Consider the following 21,506-nt stretch of genomic DNA (forward strand, 5'->3'; position numbering starts at 1 on the left):
TTTAAATTGGAAATTAAAATTTGATCTAAGATTGCAATTTTGAATTTGAATTGAAAGTAGAAACCAAATTTGAAGAGGGAAATTCAAAATTTAAACAACCCAAAAGCTCAATTTTAAATTTTTTTTAAAATTAGGGTTTTTGAAATTAACCGCTTAATTTTAGAAATTAATTATGAATTTCGTCTTCTAGATAAAATTTTGAACTATGAAATTGAAAAATTGCTTAGATATGAAATAATTTATCCAAATTAAACAATTGACAAGCTCAATTTTGAAATTAAAAATTAGGGTTTCAAAGAAATTAACCTCTAAATTTTTAAAATTTGCAAGAAAATCAAACTTGTAAATGAAAATATGAATTTTAAATTGCAAACTCGGATCTGAAAATAAAAAATAGAATTAATAGTTTAAGACGTCGGGTTGACCAAAATGTAAAGTGGAAAATTGAACCCTAGTGATTCCCCGCCTAGGAGAGAGAAAGGAAATCACTAGGATGATTTTCACTTGGGAGCTACTTTACATTCAAAAGAGGGGTTGAATCCACTAGATCCAAATCCAAGGGAAACAAGGATGTGAATTCTAAGTGGATTGCAAGTGTTGGAATGTAATTTGCCCTCTTTTGTAAGTAGAAGAGTTGACTTGTTGACTATGCATAAAAGAGAGATAAAATGGGTAAAATGAGGAGCTACCGAATCGAAATCACGTTGTAACTTTGGATCTGATATATTTAGATTGATACGAATCTGCTCTGCAAATTTGGAGAAAAGTCATCGAGACCAAGTTGAAACTGCACACGGTCCTTCGAAAAATGCATGAAATGAAAAGGGTTATTCTGCCTCTACAAATGAAGTCCAAATCTGAAAATAAAGTTGAACACCTACAACGTACACATAGAAAAGAGGGGAAGAAGGGTTGTCGATAGGGGTTTTCCTCAATCAAACCTTGGTTGAGGAATCACCATTTAAAGAAAGTAATTGCAAATGCTTAAATGTAAATGATGGAAATGTATACCTTGTAGATCTGCAATTTGTTGATGATGATTTCTTTGCTTCCTAAATGTAATCACAAATGTTGTATGAAATGACATGTAACATGATAAAACCCTAACACACACATGCTTGCAAATGAATGTTGTAATGTTGCTCTAATGGATGAAGAAGACACATAAAGAAGAAGACTTGATAAATGATTGAAGACTTGAATGCTTGATGACAATAATGAAAACCTTCTACTTGAATTCTAGTATATCATTCTTATGCCAAATGAGGGAATTGAATCTCCTTTTATACATGCCTAGAGGATAAATTTTCATTCATCAAAGGTCAACAAAGAGGAGTGCAAACCCCAAAGAACAAATCATGCTTAAGGGGCAAGATACCCCATGTTAGGGCCACCCTAGGGGGGAGGGGGGAACAGGGGCGCCACGCCCCTGTCATGCCCTACTTTGGGGCCTAGACAGGGTCACAAGGCAGTATAAGAGCTTAAAAAGGGAGAAATTCAGAAGGATGATGCAAAGAGGGGTCCTAATTGAGTAGGGAAATATAGTTGCCAAGGTGAGGACCTAAAATATGGTTAAAATTACAAGGGTTGTAATTTTATGACGCTACAAACCATAACTCCAATTTAACTTTATACCTAACCCTTACCCTAATTAAATCCTTACTCTAACCATGTTTGAAATATAACCATAATTTATTCCCAACTCAATAATTTATTTTATCTTTAATGAAATACTAATTGAATCATAGTCGTAACCATAATTGAACCATACTCCCAATTAAACTCTAACACTAAGGTATAAATATAACCCTATTTTTTTCAATTAAGAATACTATAACTCTTGCAAAATTTAATATTTATTTGAGAATGTGATTAGTGAACAAATCATAAATTATTCTTAAATAGTAGTTAAAAAAATTTAAATTATTTTTTAAATATTATTATTTTGTATTATCTTACATTAATATTTATTCAATAAAATGATCTTCAATCTTGAGCATAATCTAATCTTATATTTTATTTGTATTATTAAAATGTTAATTTTATTTTATTAATGTCAAAATTATTAGATTACTATTTTTTATTATTCTAATTACTAATATATTATATAGTTGACTTAGTATATTTTTTATCACTATTAGTACTTAAATTATTAGAATATATTATATTATTATTTTATAATTTTTATGACTGTATTAATAATTTTTTATATTATATTATGTTATTATTCTATTATTTTAATCTTGTTATGTTATCAAAATTTAATAGTATTAAATTAGATGAGCATAATCCTAACCTAAACAACAACTATTTATAAATTACTTAAAAAGCAAAAGATTTGTTACCTTGTAATCGTAACTACCAAGATTTCTACAATTAATTCATAATCAATTAATTGACATCCAAATATTTTCATTTAGTTTAAATAATAAAGGGAAAATTTATTTGTTGTGTAGTTAGTAAATAATAAAAAAAGTTTAAATTTATTATCAAATTGCATGAGTAAGTAAAATAAAGTTTTAAAATATTTAATTCTAAATATTATTTTAATGATCTAAACATATTATTTCAAGATTTATTAATTAATAATCAATTAATTAGCATCCAAATATTTTTACTTGTTTAAATAATAAAGGCAAAATTTATTTGTCATGTAGTTACCTTACCTTGTAAAATAAAATAAAGTTTTAAAAGATTTAATTCTAAATATTATTTTAATGACCTAAACATATTATTTGAAGATTTACATATAGATTCAAAATAATTTGAAAAGAAAACTAAACATACTAAATATTATTTTAATCACCTAATAATTTGTCTAAAAAAACTCATGTACAAAGTGGATCAGAAAGATGCAAATTATTTGAACCAAATACTAATAAAATACAAGCACAAGCAATAATGATGAGACAAATTAAGAAATTGATTTGAAACAAGTAAAATGGAAGGAATAAGCATTTTATATTTTCCATTCCCTTCTAATAATCTATTTTGTTTATTATGTTGTTTAATGGTGAAGATTTAATGTTTATAATAATTTTTATATTAATAATTATAATTAAAATAAAAAATTAATAAATATAAATATTTAAAATTTTAATCATAAATTATAAAAAACAATTGACTTCTTATTTTTCAATATATTGTATTTTATTTTATTTTATTTTTTAGTTTTACATATATAATGTAAAATTTAAACTTTTAAATTTTTCATGTAATTTATTTTATTTATTTATGCAATGTAATATTAATTTATTTATTTTTTATAAATTTTAAATTCTTAAAGAAATAAAAAATTCACTTTTATATTTAAATAGAGTTTATTTTATTTTTAACTTTTAAAGTTTGATTCTATAACTTTTAATCTAAGAGTTAAAATTTTAGTATTAACATTTAAAATAATATAGTTTAATATTATTTTTAGCATTTTATTTTAGGTAGGTCCAATTTTCTATTATATTTTATTTTTTAAAATAGAATCAAAATATTTAAATCGTACTGTCTTTTTGAAACCGAAACCAGAATAGACGCATCCTTCATTATGATGGCCGTAGAGGGTTTGTGACTCAGCCCCTCAGCTTGATGCTTCTGAGATTCTTCCACGTAGAGAAAGGCGTTATCTTAGGCTTCGTTTATCGCTAATTTACTATGTTTCCTGACTCATGACCACCATCGGGCCCCCTGCCTTGTCAGTGTTTTGTCGTGGTTTACAACTTGCACCGCCCTCCTCTAGAGTCTTCCACACGGTCCGCCACTAGTTTAGGCGTTTAGTCATTTCTTTTATCTTCAATTTACTGTGTGAGACAGAGATTTGTCGTGGTTTACAGGGATTCCATGTGCGCAAGGCTGGAAATAGTCAGCAGATTTGAACGGCATCGCGCGTACGGATCGACTTAGAGCGCACTTTTCAAGAGCAGTGTGATCCTTTATACCGCAATCATCATCGCCTATTATAATTCAGTGTATATCGTCTCAAATTTCTATTGTTAGAGAGATTGTAACGCATGGCTGAATTCGCCAGTTTCAGGCCATGCTCAGGGAAAATTCGATGCTTAGATTGCAAGTATCATGTTTTCCTTAGTTTTAGAGGACCTGACGTGAGAAAGTCTTTGGTAGATCACCTCTTCCGAGCTCTCGCATCAGTTGGAATTCACGCTTTCCTTGATAATGAAAGACTTGAGAAAGGCGAAATTATTGGATTGAGCTTGGAAAAGGCGATCCAGAATAGTGACATTCTCATTCCCATTTTTTCGATTGGTTATGCAGACTCTTCTTGGTGTTTGGAAGAGGTGAGGCAAATGTGGAAGTGCAGATCTAGAGGACTAATTATCCCTCTCTTTTATGATGTCAATCCCTCTGATGTCCGTTATCCTCTCAACGATAAAGGCAAATATGCAGAGGCGTTCAAGAAACATTACAGTAAAGCTAATCTTCCAGGTAGATTTGAGTCACAAATAATTGACGAATGGAAGGATGCTCTTCAGTACGTCTCCTCCTTATCTGGATGGTCTGTTCACATGTTCGGAGGGTACGCATCTTCCATAATCCTCTTTCCTCCTCCTCTGCAGATTTCTTCACTCTTTAGTCATAACTGATTCGAATTTGCAGGTATGAAGGGAGATTGGTGGAGCAAGTTGTGTTTGACATCACTGCATTGAACTTCTTACCCAGACCAGTTCCTTAAAATGTTGTTGGACTTGAGCATCATGTGTGGAAGATGAAGGAGTTGTTAGCTCTACATCTCATTGACAGAACAATTCGAGTGTGCATTTGGGGGATCGGGGGCATTGGTAAGACCACTTTATCCACTGCTATTTTCAATGAATTCTCCTGCAACTTCCAAGCTTCTTGTTTTCTATCAGACATTAGGGCTGCTCAGGACCATGGTAATATCGTAGGATTACAAACACAAATGTTGAAGGATTTGTCAAAACTTGATATCAAAGTAAATGACACTGACCATGGCAAATCCCTTCTGCAATTTCACCTGCGATCCATACGTTCTCTTGTCATCTTAGATAATGTTGACCACAGGAGGCAACTGGAGTGCTTTAAGTTAGATTGCTGTGGAGCTGGAAGCAGAATAATTATAACCACTCGTGACTGTGGTAGCCTAAATATAAGCATTCCACCTGAAAACATTTACGAATTGCAAGGTCTTGAACAGGATGAAGCTTTAGAGTTATTCAGTTGGCACGCATTTCACCAAGCACAGCCAGATGTCTCCTTCCGAAACCTATCGACAAAGATCGTCAAGGCTTCTGGTGGGGTTCCACTTACATTAGAGGTTTTGGGTTCATTTTTAATCAAAAGAAAGTCCAGTGATAAATACTGGGTAGAAGCACTTAGAAAGCTCAAGAATCTCAGTTATCAAGAGATTTTTGAACCCTTGAAGATCAGTTATGACTCTCTTCTTGCATCGGAGAAAGAGATATTCTTAGACATTGCCTGCTATTTTGTTGACCAAGATACGGAAGAGCCAATTATCTTCTGGGAAGAATTGGGATTAGATGTAGACACAGCCCTGCACAATCTTCAGCAGAAATTGCTTATAAAGATTGGCGATGACAATCGGTTCAGAATGCATGATCTTTTACGAGATTTAGGGAGAGCAATAGTGGCAGATGAATCTCCTGGAAATCCCGGCGAGCGAAGCAGGTTGTGGAAGCAAAAGGATGTGCATAAAGTAATTACTGAGAAACGGGTAAGAAATTTGTTGTCAAGTAAATTTTTATTAGATTAGCCAAATGGGGGCAAAGAATGTGATGATAACATTTGATATATGTTGTATTTCGCCTGGTTAGGGTACACAGAATGTTAAATATCTCCTTCACGTACAAGAGAGTGAAGGAACCATATTGAAAAAGAGATGTTTGGCTTCAATGAACGGTCTCCGGTACCTATGTTTCAATGATACCATATTAATGGAAGGTGATACAAGTAAATTATCACCAGATTTGAAATGGTTTAAATGGAAGAGGTGTTCACTGGATGTCCTGCCGTCGCAATGGAACCTTGAGCATCTAGCTATTCTTGATTTGAGTTCAAGAAGCATTTCCCATGGCAGTGGCTTACAATTCTCTCTAAAGCAGTTGTGGACGGAACAATCACATCGGAAGGTAAGTAGCCTATTTAGCCATAAGTTTTCCTCTGAACTGCATAAGAGCTTCAATGAACTGATTCCTTAATGTTATCTGTAAGCACTAATCAATAACTACATATGTTTGGCAGATGCCCAAAAATCTCAAAGTTCTTCGGGTGAATTGGTGTCCAAATTTACAGAGGCTTCCTACTTTCTCTAATCTGAAATATTTAGTAAGGTTAGATTTGACAGGGTGCTCCCTGATCACCGAACTACCAGATTCCCTTGGTTTGCAGGCACAGCTCTACCACTTGGAACTCTCATTTTGTTCTAGATTAGAGAAACTACCAGATTGCATAGGTAACCTCTTGGAATTGAAGCATTTAGGCTTGGCAGAATGCTCTTCTTTAAAGGCTTTACCTTATTCCATAGGTTGTCTGCAAAAACTCGAGTATTTGAACCTCATTCGGTGCGAAAAACTGGAACAACTTCCGACTTGTATCACTAAGTTGTCTTGTTTGCAAAAATTAATTCTTTCTTACTGCTCAAATCTTAGAAGGCTTCCAGAAATCCTTGAAGGTCTCAAGTCTCTCAAAACATTTGAACTTAGAGATGCCTTCGAAATAGGTGATTTGCCTCGTACTATTGGCAGCCTCTCACGGCTGGAGAAACTGGATCTAGAGTCTTGTCTGATTGTTACTTTACCTGAATCAGTTTGTCATCTCAAACACTTGCGCAGCCTCAATATGAACCACTGTGAATTTTTATGTGTTTTACCAGATGAAATTGGTAGACTTGAGTCTTTGGAGGAGTTACTACTCAACAAATGTGACAACTTGACGACACTGCCTTCAAGCTTTTCCAAACTTGAATCTTTGGTGAGATTCGAGGCAGGATATTGTGATTTAAAGTTCATGCCAGAGAATTTCGGAGAATTGTCATCCTTGAAAATTCTCCATTTGGAATATAATAAGTTTTCCACATTGCCTTTAAGTTGTGCTGTGCTCTCCCAATTAACTGAATTAGTCCTCCGTGGATGTACGGATCTTACTGAGTTACCAATTCTTCCTGAAGGTCTGATTACGCTGGATATTGAGGATTGCATAAAACTGAAAACGTTGGCGGAGATGGCACATTTGTGTAAAATGCAATTGCTAATAATTACAAGATGTTCTAATTCTGTTCAGAGCAACATCTTGTGGGAAGTGAGAGCGCTGACAGCCTTGGAAATAAGATATGGTCATGGGAACGGTGAAACAGTACGGCTTACTGGAGAGCGTTCATGGAATGATCATTTCCGGGCGGAGTTTGAGGTACGTACTCATTATGCTGCTAGGAACTGCGAAGGAAAATTAGAAATCTTTTTTAAGCAATGTATACCGAATGAAATTTTAAAATTCTTTCCTGCAGTGAAATTTTAAATTACAATGTGGATTTTTTAATTTTAACATTACTTTGATTTTTTTTTCAATTTTAGCATTCTTATGATTTTTTAATTATTTTATTAAATTATTCTAGAAAAATTTAAGCCTCTTCTGTAAAATTATATTTTTTTGTTATTCTAGTGGTTATCAAAATCCACATCTTTTTAAGCATCAAAATTGAGGGAAAACCATTTCAAACTGATCTTAACTTGATTGCTTTAAGAAAAAAATTGGAAATATTTAATTTTGAATTTAGAAGTTTTAGTCTATTAAGCTATTTATGCTTTTGTTATAGTCATCATTGCTTTTAAGTCAAAATTTTGGAGAATAGAATTATAATACTTAAGTTGAGCCTTTTGTAATACCCTAAAAATGGTCATCCAAAACCATGGGCCCCTAATCTCGACTAATGTGTTTAAATTCAATAAAATTCATCAAGGTCCTGAATCAAATAATCAATTTAAATCAATCATGAGAGTCTTTAACTAATTCCTAAGGTATAAAAATCCAACATGGCAATTATAATTAATTAAATTCTCATTTAATTAATTGATCAAATTCAAAATTCAAAATTCAAAATTCAAAATATTTTTAAAATCAAATATTTCATTTATTTAATTAAATAAATTTTGTATATTTAATAAATAAATAAAAATTACCATAAATCTTCAAAAAAAGGAAACAAATCAAGAAAAATGAATTAATTTGAAAAACAAATTGGAAATTATGAGCACAAAAATTCAAAAAAGGAAACAAATCAACTGAACTCAAGAAAAATGGAAAGAATCTTAGTTGCTAATTTGAACTCAATCTTATCTCTCCAAAATGAAATTAAATTGTCCAATCAAATCATTTCACTTGGATTGTGCTTCCTTCTAATCGATCTTGACCGTTCATTGAAGATCAATCCTAACCTTTGGTCTCCCTCTTGTTTTTCCTATAAATACAGGCTCTCATTCTTCAATCAGGATTAGAGAATTTTACATTGTCATTATGCTAATATTGTGTTGTAGGTTATCGAGGAAATTTTGAAGAAGCTTTGCATAGTTAACTCATCAATCAATGTAGTTTTCATTTAGCTTTCATTTAATCTTAGAATCATTCAGATTTCTAGTTCATTAGCTTAGTTTCATTACTCTTATGTAGATTCAATTTCTTGCATATAATCTTGCTTAGCTTCATTTAGAGCATTGATCGTTTAGCTTGATAATCTCATTTCGCTTAATCAATTAATCTTGTATTCAATCATTAATCTTGCATTCGCCTAGTTGCATGCATTTAAAAATCGTCCATTTGAGTGTAGTCTAGTCACAGGATAGCTTAGCAATCTGACAGCAATCCACACTCGCACTTTCTAGGAGGCAATAAGGCGACTTGCAATGGATTTTAGTTTGTTGTTTTTTATTAACTAACCCATACAAATAATGGTTTATTGAAGTGTTTGCACCCTTGCAGGTTCCCCAAATTTTAGAGACACACCTTCAAGATGCTATATCTCACATTTTCATTCTGATATTAGTTTGATAGAAATTTGCTCATTAAAAATAATCTTTATTAATTAGGAAAATATGACTATATTAACTAATATGAATAATCGATATTATGTTGTTTATGTACTATCTGCCAATATTATAAGAATCATTGTGATATGCAGATATATAGTTCGCCCTTTTCTGCTACGATAATAGAACTATGCAATGATCCTTCTAACGCTGCTATGTCTGATATGTCTATTTTTGCCATGCAAGATAATCTTCTGATGTGTATATTATGCTGATATGCTTGATCAATTACAAGGTACTACTATGTCAGATATGATAATCCGTGTATGCAACTAGACTGTGAAATTTGCTTAGAATAATGAGGTTCCCAGGTCTATTCTGAACATGTACTCTAGCAACAATACTGGTGTTGTTTCTGATGTGTATTTAGATGCCCGTAACCAGATTTGCCAATAAAACAAGCGCTCTATCTAAACAAATTCAGCAACGGATAAAGAGATAAAAGGATTCCCGATTCCCTCCTTCGATGGCTTGTGGAATGAGATAGATCACTTCCTTATACCTTGCAAATTGAGATGATAGGATGCGCTCAAGAGATATGTCCTATGTCTCTTCAAATAAACATTGTTTCCATTTATGCAAATCGCATTAGTTAGTTATATAATTATTCTAGTCGTTGCCATCCATAATTGATTATTAACGATCCCTTAACAACTGTTGTTATCATCATATGTTATATCCAATCATCGATTAGTCATTTCGATAACCTTTATTATTGGTGAGAATATAATTAAGGGGTATCACGTCTTCAGGCTGTTGCTTGATGCTAACCAAATTGCTACTTCTATCGATACTTTTCATTATTCCTAATTGGGCTTGTATAATTCTCCATTTTCCATTATTGAGCTTTGTTTTTCTACCCAATGCTGTTAATCGATAATGTGTATGCTTGTTGTCCTTAGTCCCTTTCTTCTTGCCGGATGCTGTCCCTCAAGGATTCTTATGGTGGTCGATCTTCTAATCATATATCGAGAGTATTGCCTTTATAAGAATCAGAATACAATGAGTTCATGGTTGTCGTATTCTTGATCATTTTGTCGAACTAATATTTGCCAATGCTTATAAACGTCTTAGTCGCCTTACTGATCTGCATATCATACCTTTACCTATTAATCATTAACAATCTTGTGTATGATCGATATTCATGATCATCGATTGATTATTTCTTGGATTTCATTCTTGATACGAACTGCCATTCCTATCAAGACTTGGAAATATTTATTACTAATTCCTCATTCGTCGATTGTCCTTCCCTATTGTTTCCTATAGATCTTGTCTTCATAGCAATCATTTCATTAACCAATCACTTCCTCTCATGATATTGATGCTTATTGATTAGTTCTTTTAATAATAAGTTTAAATCTTTAATTAAAAATTATTCAATCGTACATCGATTCTTATTTTCTTTAAGTATTGAATGGGGACATGACAGTCTCTCCCTCTTAAATTTGCTTGTCCTCAAGCAATTTCCTCTTTCCTTGTCTTCATTCATGGATGACCCTGCATATAGATTAGTAGTACCAAACATATAATCATATAAATTAAAGTAATGATAAATGTTAAAAAAAAATTCTACTTATTTTTCATTGCATCTATGACAACTTAGAGGGGTTGGCTTCCTTGAGCCGTTATGCCCCATTTGAGAGAGATTGGCTTCCTTGAGCCATCTCTATCCAACTTGGGAGAGACTATCTTTCTTCAGCCAATTAACCCAATCTTGGGAGGAACCACCTTCTTTGTGCCATAATTCATCTACATTTCTTTATGCTTGGAAGGAATGAGGGCTTCCCTTGAGCCATTTCTACACCAAGCCTAAGAGACTTACTTGCTCTGCTTGGTGGCTCAAGTCAACCTTTATGCCATTCCTATTCCCTTACGTTCCTTGACTTTATATTAGTCTCTATTTATACTTGGAAGGAATGGGGACTTCCCTTGAGCCATTTCTACACCAAGCCTACGAGACTTACTTGCTCTGCTTGGCGGCTCGGGTCAGCCTTTGTGTCATTCTCATCCCCTTCTTGGGAGGGAGGGAGAGCCTATCAGAGCCATTTCTACACCAAGCCTAAGAGAGGTTGTTCTCTACAACCTTTTTACTCCACTTGGTGGTCCTTATTTGATTTCCATATCCTCACTCCTCTACTTATTCTTTGGAGGAAATGGAGTCTTTATTGAGTCATTCGTACACCAAGCATCTACTTTGCAGCCCTTACAATCTTGACCACCATTCTCACTTGCCTCTTTTGGTTGATTGGAACCAGATTGCTTAAATCTTTAAGGTAATGTCCTTAAGGATTTATATGTTCTAGGATGGACCATTTCACAAGTCATTCGTCCTAATTATTCTATATCTATATGCATTAATATTAAATTTCTTTAGGAAATTTTATTAATGATATCTACCTTCTTACATTGATGCTACTTTAATTACAATATTGTTAACCTATGTGGAATAGTATTCATTCAAATTCAAGCTAATTTTATTTTTCCTTGAATGTTTTAATATCTTCTTCTTTTTCTTCTATTTGATGTATTTGACCCTTTTTACATTGATGGTCATGCCTCCAAGGTTCCTTGCATTTGAAGCATAGATTCTTCCTTCTTAGGTCTTCTCTTTGTTCTAGGCCATCTTTGGCTTGGCACCTATGTCCAAGTCTCCATAATTCCTTGCAAAACTAGCATGGTCTTCCTTGCTCTTGCTTAAAATCTTCATCTCTAGGAGGGTTCTTGGGAAAAGCTTTGGACATATATTTTGGTTTCTCTTTGGAATAGTTGGCTTCAACTTTGATGGCCCTTTGTATAGCTTCACCCAAACTTTGGGGTTCCAATGGATTTACTATCTTCTAAATTGACTCTTTGAGTCCTTCCACAAATAGATATGTAAGCCTTCCTTGAGAGAGATCTAGTACCATGACTACTAAGTTTTGGAATTCATTTGCATAGTCCTCTATGGACCCTTGTTGAGTGAGTAGTGTTAATTCTTTGAAGTACCAGTCTGGGTGCCTTTGATCAAACCTTTTGATGAGCCTTTGAGTGAATCCGCCATAAGTTGTAATGTTTTGATGCCATTGGGTGATGAGGCCATGATTCCACCAGTTATGTGCTATCCCAATTAAGTGAAGAGTAGCAAACTTGATGGCATTTTCCTCCATCATAGGACTTAGTGATAGATATGTGTCCAATTTTTGGACCCATGATTGGGCGGTAGATTTCCCCGACCCATCGAAGTAGGGCAAGGACATTTTTCTTATCTTTGCCTTGAGTTCTTTGTCGATTTGTCTTTTTCTTCTATTGGGATTAACATGGGTCTTGACCTCATAGTATTCTTTAAAAGGAATAAGTCTTTGTACTTCAGGATCTAATCCCACATACATCTATGCAAGTTCCTCTACACTATTCATTGTTGGTTCCTCTTCTTCCATAATATGTTCTTCTCTTGGTAGGAATGGAGACATGGTTGGCCTAAGGGTTGAGCTTTAGGTTGAATGCTCATTCTCCAAATGGTTTAAATGAGTGTCTCTTCCTGAATTTGGGATAGGTCTCCTATGATTATTGTTGTTCATACTTTGAATAGCTTGTTGGATTAATTGAATGGTCTTCTCAAACTTCTCATTAGTTTTCTCCATGAATGTTCTAAATTCAGTTGCTAATTGTTCTTCCATGGCTGATGTACCTCTTTTGTGTCAAAATTTTTGAATGAATTATTTTCCATAGGTTGGCAGGATTATGCTCTGATACCACTATAATATCGCCGTTTGCCTAGTTCACGGAATAGGGACAATTACCTTGCAACCTCAATTGAAAGAGACTAATTTCTTAATAGTTGTAATCAACATTGTGAAGGATACTTCTTTGAGTGATTGGAATAGCTAAATCACCGCTGCTATTTCTAATATGACCAGTAAGTTATGCAAGTTGATTAAGTATTAATGCCTGTATTGATAATAATCAATATTATGTTGTTTATGTACAATCTGCCAATATTATAAGAATCATTGTGATATGCAGATATATTGTTCGCCCTTTTCTGCTACGCTAATAGAACTATGCAATTATCCTTCTAACGTTTTGCTATGTCTGATATGTCTATTTTTACCATGCAAGATAATCTTGTGATGTGTATATTATGCTAATATGCTTGATCAATTACAAGGTGCTGCTATGTCAGATATGATAATCTGTGTATACAACCAGACTGTGACATTCGCTTAGAATAATGAGGTTCCTGGGTCTATTCTGAACATGTACTCTAGCAACAATACTGGTGTTGTTTCCGATGTGTATTTAGATGCCCACAACCAGATTTGCCAATAAGACAAGCGCTCTATCTAAAAAAAATCAACTATGGATAAAGAGATAAAAGGATTCACAATTCCCTCCTTCGATGCCTCATGGAATGAGATAGATCACTTCCTTATACCTTGCAAATTGAGATGATAGGATGCGCTCAAGAGATATGTCCTATGTCTCTTCAAATGCACATCGTTTCCATTTATGCAAATCGCATTAGTTGATTATATAATTATTCTAGTTGCTGCCATCCATAATCGATTATTAACGATCTCTTAACAACTGTTGTTATCATCATATGTTATAACCAATCATCGATTAGTCATTTCGATAACCTTGATTATTGGTGAGAATATAATTAAGAGGTATCACGTCTTCAGGTTGTTGCTTGATGCTAACCAAATTGCTACTTCTATCAATATGTTTCATTATTCTTAATTCGGCTTGTATAATTCTCCATTTTCCATGATTGAGCTTTGTTTGTCTACCCAATTCTATTAATCGATAATTTGTGTGTTTTTTTGTTCTTAGTCCCTTTCTTCTTGCCTAATGTTGTCGCTCAAGGATTCTTATGGTGATCGATCTTCTAATCGTATATCGAGAGTATTTCCTTTATAAGAATCGGAATGCAATGAGTTCGTGGTTGCCGTATTCTTGATCATTGTCCCGAACTAATATTTGCCAATGCTTATAAACATCCTAGTCGCTTAACTGATCTGCATCTCATACCGTTATATATTAATCATTAACAATCATGTGTATGATCGATATTCATGATCATCAATTGATTATTGCTTGGCTTTCATTCTTCATTGATCAACACTTGGGAATATTTATTACTAATTCCTCATTCGTCGATTGTCCTTCCCTATTGTTTCCTATCAATCTTGTCTTCATAGCAATCATTTCATTAGCCAATCACTTCCTCTCATGATATTGATGCCTACTGATTAGTTGTTTTAATAATAAGTTTAAATCTTTAATTAAAACTTATTCAATCGTACATCGATTCTTATTTTCTTTAAGTATTGAATGGGGACATGACAAAAGGACAACCTTATGCTTGCCTACGTCTTCAATCTAGGGGTCTAAACTTATAATTTCATTGAGGTAGCAACTAATTTCCATGGCAAATCTCTTTCCAAGGAGAAAGGTTGTGATAATCTCATTATTGAAGGAAGCTTGAAGACTATCATCATGAAGAAATGATGCCTCCCTTGCATGGATTATGAAGAATTTAATCATTGATTCCCATTGTATTTTCTCAACTCTTGAATAGGTCAATTTGTCCCACACCCTTAGGGAAGAGAACAAGTTAGCTACCCTAGGCCTCTTGATTGGATATTTTCAAATGTGAATGTCATTGCATGATCTACCTTAGGATGTTCATGTCATGATCAAAGATGATCTAAGCTTAAACGAGGATTAAATATTTCCAAGTTGTCATTTGTATGGCCCTTGTCATCATTTTTAGGAGTGGAAAAAGACTCTTCATATAAGGGATATGACTGCTTTTATTTCTATTAATTTTTTTTCTTTTCTAGCTTTTGTCTAAATTTTTTCTAATTTGGTAGCTTTCAAAAGCCCAAGTGCTACTATCCTTTGGCTTACAATGGGAGGTAAATTAGTTTAGGTGGATTCTAACAACTATGATAAACTCAAAAAAGATAAGGTACTCTAGCGAATTTTTAAAAAGGTAAATTTTCTACCTACTTTAAGGCCATGGCTAGTCATGATCCCTCTATTTCTACTCAATTTGCTTGCTCTTGGGTGGATGGTAGGGTTTGTGTCAAGGGAGGTGTCTTTCACTATTTCTGTGGAGTTAATTATGTTGATTATTAAAGTTAATTATGACAACAATTGACCTCTTTATTGAAGGTGTTGAGATTCCTAGGAAGCCAAAAGGAAATTATAAAGAGGATTTCAAGAAACTTTTGTAGCATCCGAAAAAATATCTCAGCTTCAAAAAGGTTTTAATAGGGAGGACCTTCCTAGATAATAGACGGATGTTGTGATCCTAGGATGAAGTATGTGACTCTTGATGGCAAGTATAAAAGATTCCACTCTCAATATTTTCCTACGCTGAACCATTTTAGGCATAACTGTAAGATGAATTTTCCTTTTTGTATTTTCATCTCTCTTTCTTAGCTAGTTGTCATGTGGCCCAAGCTAAGAATGTGTTACCCCTTCATTAGGGTTTGATTTGGAGACTTTAAAATTTTTCATTTAAGCCTCTCCCCTACTTGTAGCTCCCAATCTAACCCTTCTCAAGCTATGGAACTTCCAGTTCTTGTGAGCTTAATATTTACGGTTCTTTTTGTTTAGATTTGGTCACGCCCCTCCTAAAGGTGTCTCCCTAGTGTCAAACCCCAACACACTACTAAAATGAAAGATCTTGATACCCATTCTCAATCCCAGAAGGGGAAAGAAGTTGTTGCTACTAGATGGACTAGGATCTCATTTCAAATGACAACTCTTCCTCCTTCTCCACATCCTCTAAATGGACTCCTATTGATTCCCACCCTAATGTATTTGGTTTCTCTTATCCCCTCTGCATTGGACCAGGACTCCCCTCCCCATTCTCTTGTTTGTTCTCACGAAGAGCTTGGTTTAGAGAAGATTGTAGACAAAGTTAATGAGCTTTATATTTTCCTATAATAAAAAAATAATATCATTCATTGGTTGTTGGCTCAACCTTGCATTTACAAAAAAATAACAATAGAATGAAGGCTCTAGATGAGGTGGATGCGAGGGATAGGGACTAGTCCTCTAAGATTAAAGATGAGAGGGTGTGGGAAAAGGCTAATGATCTTTCAAATGGGCTCAACAAATGGGATTCCTTGGAAAATGACGTGGAAGAGTTAAAGGTGGATGTGGCATTGGAGGAGGAAATAAAGAATTTGGAGAGGTCTATTTTTATGCTTTAGGCTAAGCAAGGTGAGTTGAAGGAGATGTTGGGTGAGATTGTTCCTTTCAACATGGAGATGGTGAAGAAGATGTTGGCCTTGATGAAAGTTCTATAGTAGAAGCTTGATAGGAAACATTCCAAGAAAAAGAGCTGCACATAGATTATTGTTGGCACTCTAGAGTTATCTAGTAAGAAAGGTAATAACAATGTTAGTTCCCTAGATGTCATTTCTGCAAAGGAAGTTACTAAATTTAAAAGTCTCGCTTTGAGGGAGAATCTTAATATTCTTAATCAACAATGGTTAGTTGTAAAAGCCCCTATTCTATAATACCATCTCTTTGCACGTCTCTCATTAGTTGTGTTTAGGTGATTTGAGTTTTGGTTTATTTTTTGGTTTCCATATGTTTATAGTTTCTTTTTCCTTGGTTATCATCTATAACTATAATACTGAGAAATAACGTTCACTAGTTTATGCATTCAAACTATGAATCAAATCTATCTATCACAACATCACATGTAAAAGGAGAACAAACTCAATAATCTCAACCTCAAACTTATTAGGAAAGGGCTAAGCACAACATGAAATCAAAACTCATTGATTGACTGTAAAATGATTATTGTTCAATGATATGGAATGAATGAAAGAACTAGAGTTGATTATGCAGAATTGTGAATGATCGGAATGAACATATAGTTCCAAAATAGATATGTAGACATGAAGAACAATTCTATAAATCACAAGCATAGAGGAAGTTGTACCTAGAATTTGGGCTTAGGAAATCTAGGGTAAAGATGCTAGGAATCCTTATCACTAAATCGTTGGATGTAGACAACGAAAAGTAGTTTCCAAATTAGGATGTCTCTCTAAGTATCTCCTTGAAATTCCATCAAAAAAGCATTGGATACTAATGCTAGGAAGCCTTGTCCAAGTGTCTTTACTTCTTCAAAATCAGGTCCTATACATCTTAGTCTTCTCTTTTAGATATATATTTGTTGCTTCTAGATCTTGTCAATTGTTAAACACAAGAGGAAAAATCTTGTTGGGTTGATAGGCATTTTCCAAGGTCAAGCTTCGGGTTTGGAATTAACACTATGATGAATTGAAATGGAAATTGATAGGGAAAAGGCTAGATAGGAAATTGAAATGCTTGTATGGAAATGATTAATTGAAATGATTGTACCTTGAATTGATGAAGGAATGTTCTTAGGATAATTCCTCCATGTCTTGATGTAATAGCATGATAACCATCACAAATTCATCATGAAACCATAATTGAAGATGCCTTGTTATAGCTTACATCTCCTCACACTCAGATATGCTATTGAAAAAGAATAATTTCTCTTGAATTGGAATGATAGAATAATCATGAGATGAGATGAGGTTATGCAATGGATTAGGAGTGATGTCTTATATAGGGATCTCAAAGTAAAATTACCTTTTGGCTGACCTAAAATAATCATTTTTTCCATTGGGGATAGTTTTTGAAATGGACTAACTCTTTAACCTCCCAAATTTTTGGCCAAAAATTTCTAAACATTGTTGCATTTACAAGAATGTCGAGAAAAAATAGGACCAAAATTTTCGGGTCATAGATAATATGACCCTGATTTTAGAACTATAATTTATATGAGAATTTATAATATTTAAGTGGCGAAAATTTATTTTTAAATTTTAAATGTGTATGAATTATAATGAATTAAGATAATAAAAGAAAAAGAGCACACCTAAATAATAAAGTGTTGATGTATTAAAGTGAAATATGACTTATAATATTAAATCCAATATTAACTTAAATCAATAGAAACATTCTATAATGTATAGCAGAATGAGAAATACTAAAATGAATGTTAGGAGATTATGAAATTGGACTCCATAATTAAATAGGTATAACTTACAATGCTATAGTAATGATGAGATTTCTCATAGCTTGTGAGACCCCTTATTTCAGTTGGTTGGCCACTATGTAAGGGTTTGGGCCCTTTCCCAATTTACTTAATCAAAACTAACATACAATATAACTTATTATCTATTATATAAATGCTATTATAAGCTATTGTAACTCAACAACTATTAAAATGTGCTTATGTTTTTAATACATAAGCATTTCACTAATTGAATCATAAAATTAATTAGTGCTTTCATTTATTATTTGATTTAAAGAGACTACATTTAAATTAAGCACATCTTTAAAATCTTAAACCTTTTTATCAACATATTCTTGTTAAACATATTTATTGACTGATTTGTAATTGTATAATACTTGAGACATACACTACTACATGTAAGATGTTTTTATTGTCATAATAGTTTGTATCTTTTTATTTGAATAATTATTTTAGTTTATCTCATGATATCTTACATTCATGAGCTTCATCACTATAATTGTGGTCACATTGCTTGTAGTGTTTGTCTACCATTTTGGTTATCAAGGGCTCTTTTGGTTTTACTTTGTTTTCTTCTATGCCTCTGTTTTCCATTGCCTCTATGTTGATCAATTCAACCACCAATTATAGAAAACAAAAATAAGAAGAAAGAGTGACTTTATATTGGGAAAGGAAAATGTTTTCACCAATGCCAACAACCCTTCTCTAACATGATCTTCTATTTAGAATTCCTATTTACAAATTCATCAAAGTAATTATATTCAACTAATTACTTGTGGAGACTTGAAATACATTGAATGAGATAGAAGTAGTTCCCCTATGAAGGATACAAGGTGGATGTCAACATTTTTCTACTAGTAGCTTCATCGTTATATTGTATGGCTTGAACCATAGTTTCTAGACTCATGACCACTATTTTAATTCAAGGATAACTTTTTTAATTCTATAATATGATGAATATAATTCTAAATGTGAACCACATTGAGCTTTTAACTTTTGAAGTGTGTCCCAGGATACTTGACAGACTAGAAATTATCAAATATGTTTTAATTGGTTGACTCTTGTTAGTCTGAAAATAATTATTTACTAACTAGTTGTCCTCTTAGATCACATTCACAATTTGTTAGTTGAATTTAATTAGAAAATTGATATTTTGTGTCTCAATTCATAAGATCAAAACACTTGTCATAATATTATGATATCTTAAGTTCGATACATACTATTTAATACTAATAGTGAAACTCTATATTAAGTAGATTTGCTTTATTAGTTACCTATTTTTTAATAGTTAAATTTAACTAACTTATAAATATCATTGTGATAACTCATAAATTTTCATTTGAATTCTTGAACATTCAAATGCTATTACCTTCAAATAATTTATTTGGAATCTTTTGACAATTTTTCCTTCAACATCTTTCAATAGAAATATTCACCAAGGGCAAATGTAAAGTATATTATGTTGTATTTATTAATTCATTACATTATTCATTGGCCTTTTAATTTTGAAGGTAACTTTTCTGTAATAACTTACCCATTTTACTTAATGAACTAATAATTTTAACAGTTAGGGGAAAGGAGCCAGTAGTGGGCATAGCTAACTTTGCGCATCTTAAGCTCCTAAACGGTTCATCCAATTTTAACAATTTTTTTTGGTTCTCTCTTATGTGGCTTAACTGCTTAAAGCTATTGTTTTGTCTTGTGGGTAGGAACGATGCCTGTTGTGGAATTTGTTATGTGCACAAAGGTCAAAAAGTGGTCATTTCAAAGTGTGGTCCAGTACATAATCACTTTTATGCCAATAGTAGATAACTCAAAATAGCCAGTAGTAGTGGACAAATGCCCTAGTAGTTATGCACAAATGTCCTACTAATGGTGCACAAATGTCTCAGTAATGGGCTAATTATGATAAAAAAAGCTAAAAAATTATCCACTATTGGTACATGTGATATTTATTAACGGACCTTCTATTACCATTTTTTTTGCTCCTACTATGTCTACCAATGGGGAGTGAGGTTGACAAAAAGATGACGATTATTGGTCCTATGCCCACTAGTGACTCCTTTCCCCTATACGAAAGTAACACAGATTTGTTTTTTTCTAACATGTGAAAAATAACAATGATAGATTATTCCTTTCATTTGACTAATTCCGCAATAGATTATTCCTTTCATTTGACTAATTCCGCAATAGATTATTCCTTTCATTTGGCTAATTCCGCATTCTATTATATTGTTTGTAGGAAACTTACTTCTTTATGGACAAATATTTTCTTAAATCTTTTATTCCTTTCTAGTTTTGTTCCCTTAGTACTAATATTTTTAATTATAGGTAATGTTCCGGGTAGTAGATTTGAAAAGACTCCTGCACAGTTTACAAGAAGTCTCTGAAGGTTTGATACAAAAGGTGAAAGGATTAAAAGCTGATAACCAGGAAGATTTTAAAGAAGAAGCGGAAAGTTTGGAAGGACAAATAGCTTTCAACGATTTCGGGATTTTCTATGATGAAAACTTGAATTCATTCCTCAAGGATTTTAAGCTATTCCTGCTTAACGTTGAAAAGTGCGTTGAAGAAAACGTTGTAGAATCGGGAGAACAGATTGAAAACCCGGAAAGGTGGAAGAGACAACTGAAATCATGGAAAACTGAACTGGAACAATGGATAAAAGGCATGAAGTTATACTGCTGCCTGAGGTGGTACAGAGAAAAGCTGGAAATGGAGATCATATACCAGGAAATGGAGAACGGACACTGTAAGGAAAAACAACCTACAATACCGGAAATAATTGCAAAAATACCTAGTCGTCTATCCAGCATTCTGGATGCAGATTATGCGGAATTTGGAATAGTCAACAAATAGGGTCAAATGTGCACTCTGTTAAGGATTTGAATTAGTCAATAAATACGGTCAATTAAGTCACATTTCATGGGTAATTAAAGGTTATGAATTAGTTTGTTTATATTTCAATTTATAATTCATGTGTGCTATGTTATTTTACTAATTGGATACTAATGCACTTGTGGTGGCATATGTTGTAAAAACTTGAATAGTTTTGTAGGCATACGGATCAAATAATGTTGGTTTAGCAATTTTATCTTAAGAATGATCTTGATTTCCTTTAAAACTATTTTTGCTTCTTTGAGATTGAATCGTAATTTGAAATTACAGTTGATTATACCTCTTACATTCTTGTAGACTTTATATAAGATTTTATCAACAAGCAGCCAATGCATTCACTAGTATTGCTGATAACGGTTAATAACTATACTTAGGCATTGACACCATTGACACACCATTGACTTCATCAACTCTTAAAGTGTGGATATAATGATATTTAGAATGAATATATTTTACTAGTA

The 21,506-nt window shown here is 33.1% G+C and overlaps 1 protein-coding gene across 1 annotated transcript; it reads left to right on the forward strand.

Moving 5' to 3' along the window:
- Positions 1-3,867: 3,867 nt before the first annotated feature.
- On the forward strand, positions 3,868-21,185 carry LOC131856784 (disease resistance protein RUN1-like). Its single transcript, XM_059208707.1, has 5 exons — positions 3,868-4,528; positions 4,684-5,704; positions 5,805-6,119; positions 6,232-7,395; positions 20,479-21,185. Exons 1-5 carry the CDS (start codon positions 4,005-4,007, stop codon positions 21,004-21,006), a joined length of 3,552 nt encoding a protein of 1,183 aa, XP_059064690.1. The 5' UTR covers positions 3,868-4,004; the 3' UTR covers positions 21,007-21,185.
- Positions 21,186-21,506: the final 321 nt, after the last annotated feature.

The sequence above is a fragment of the Cryptomeria japonica genome, chromosome 7 (genome assembly GCF_030272615.1).
Source record: "Cryptomeria japonica chromosome 7, Sugi_1.0, whole genome shotgun sequence".
Classification (NCBI taxonomy): Eukaryota; Viridiplantae; Streptophyta; class Pinopsida; order Cupressales; family Cupressaceae; genus Cryptomeria; species Cryptomeria japonica.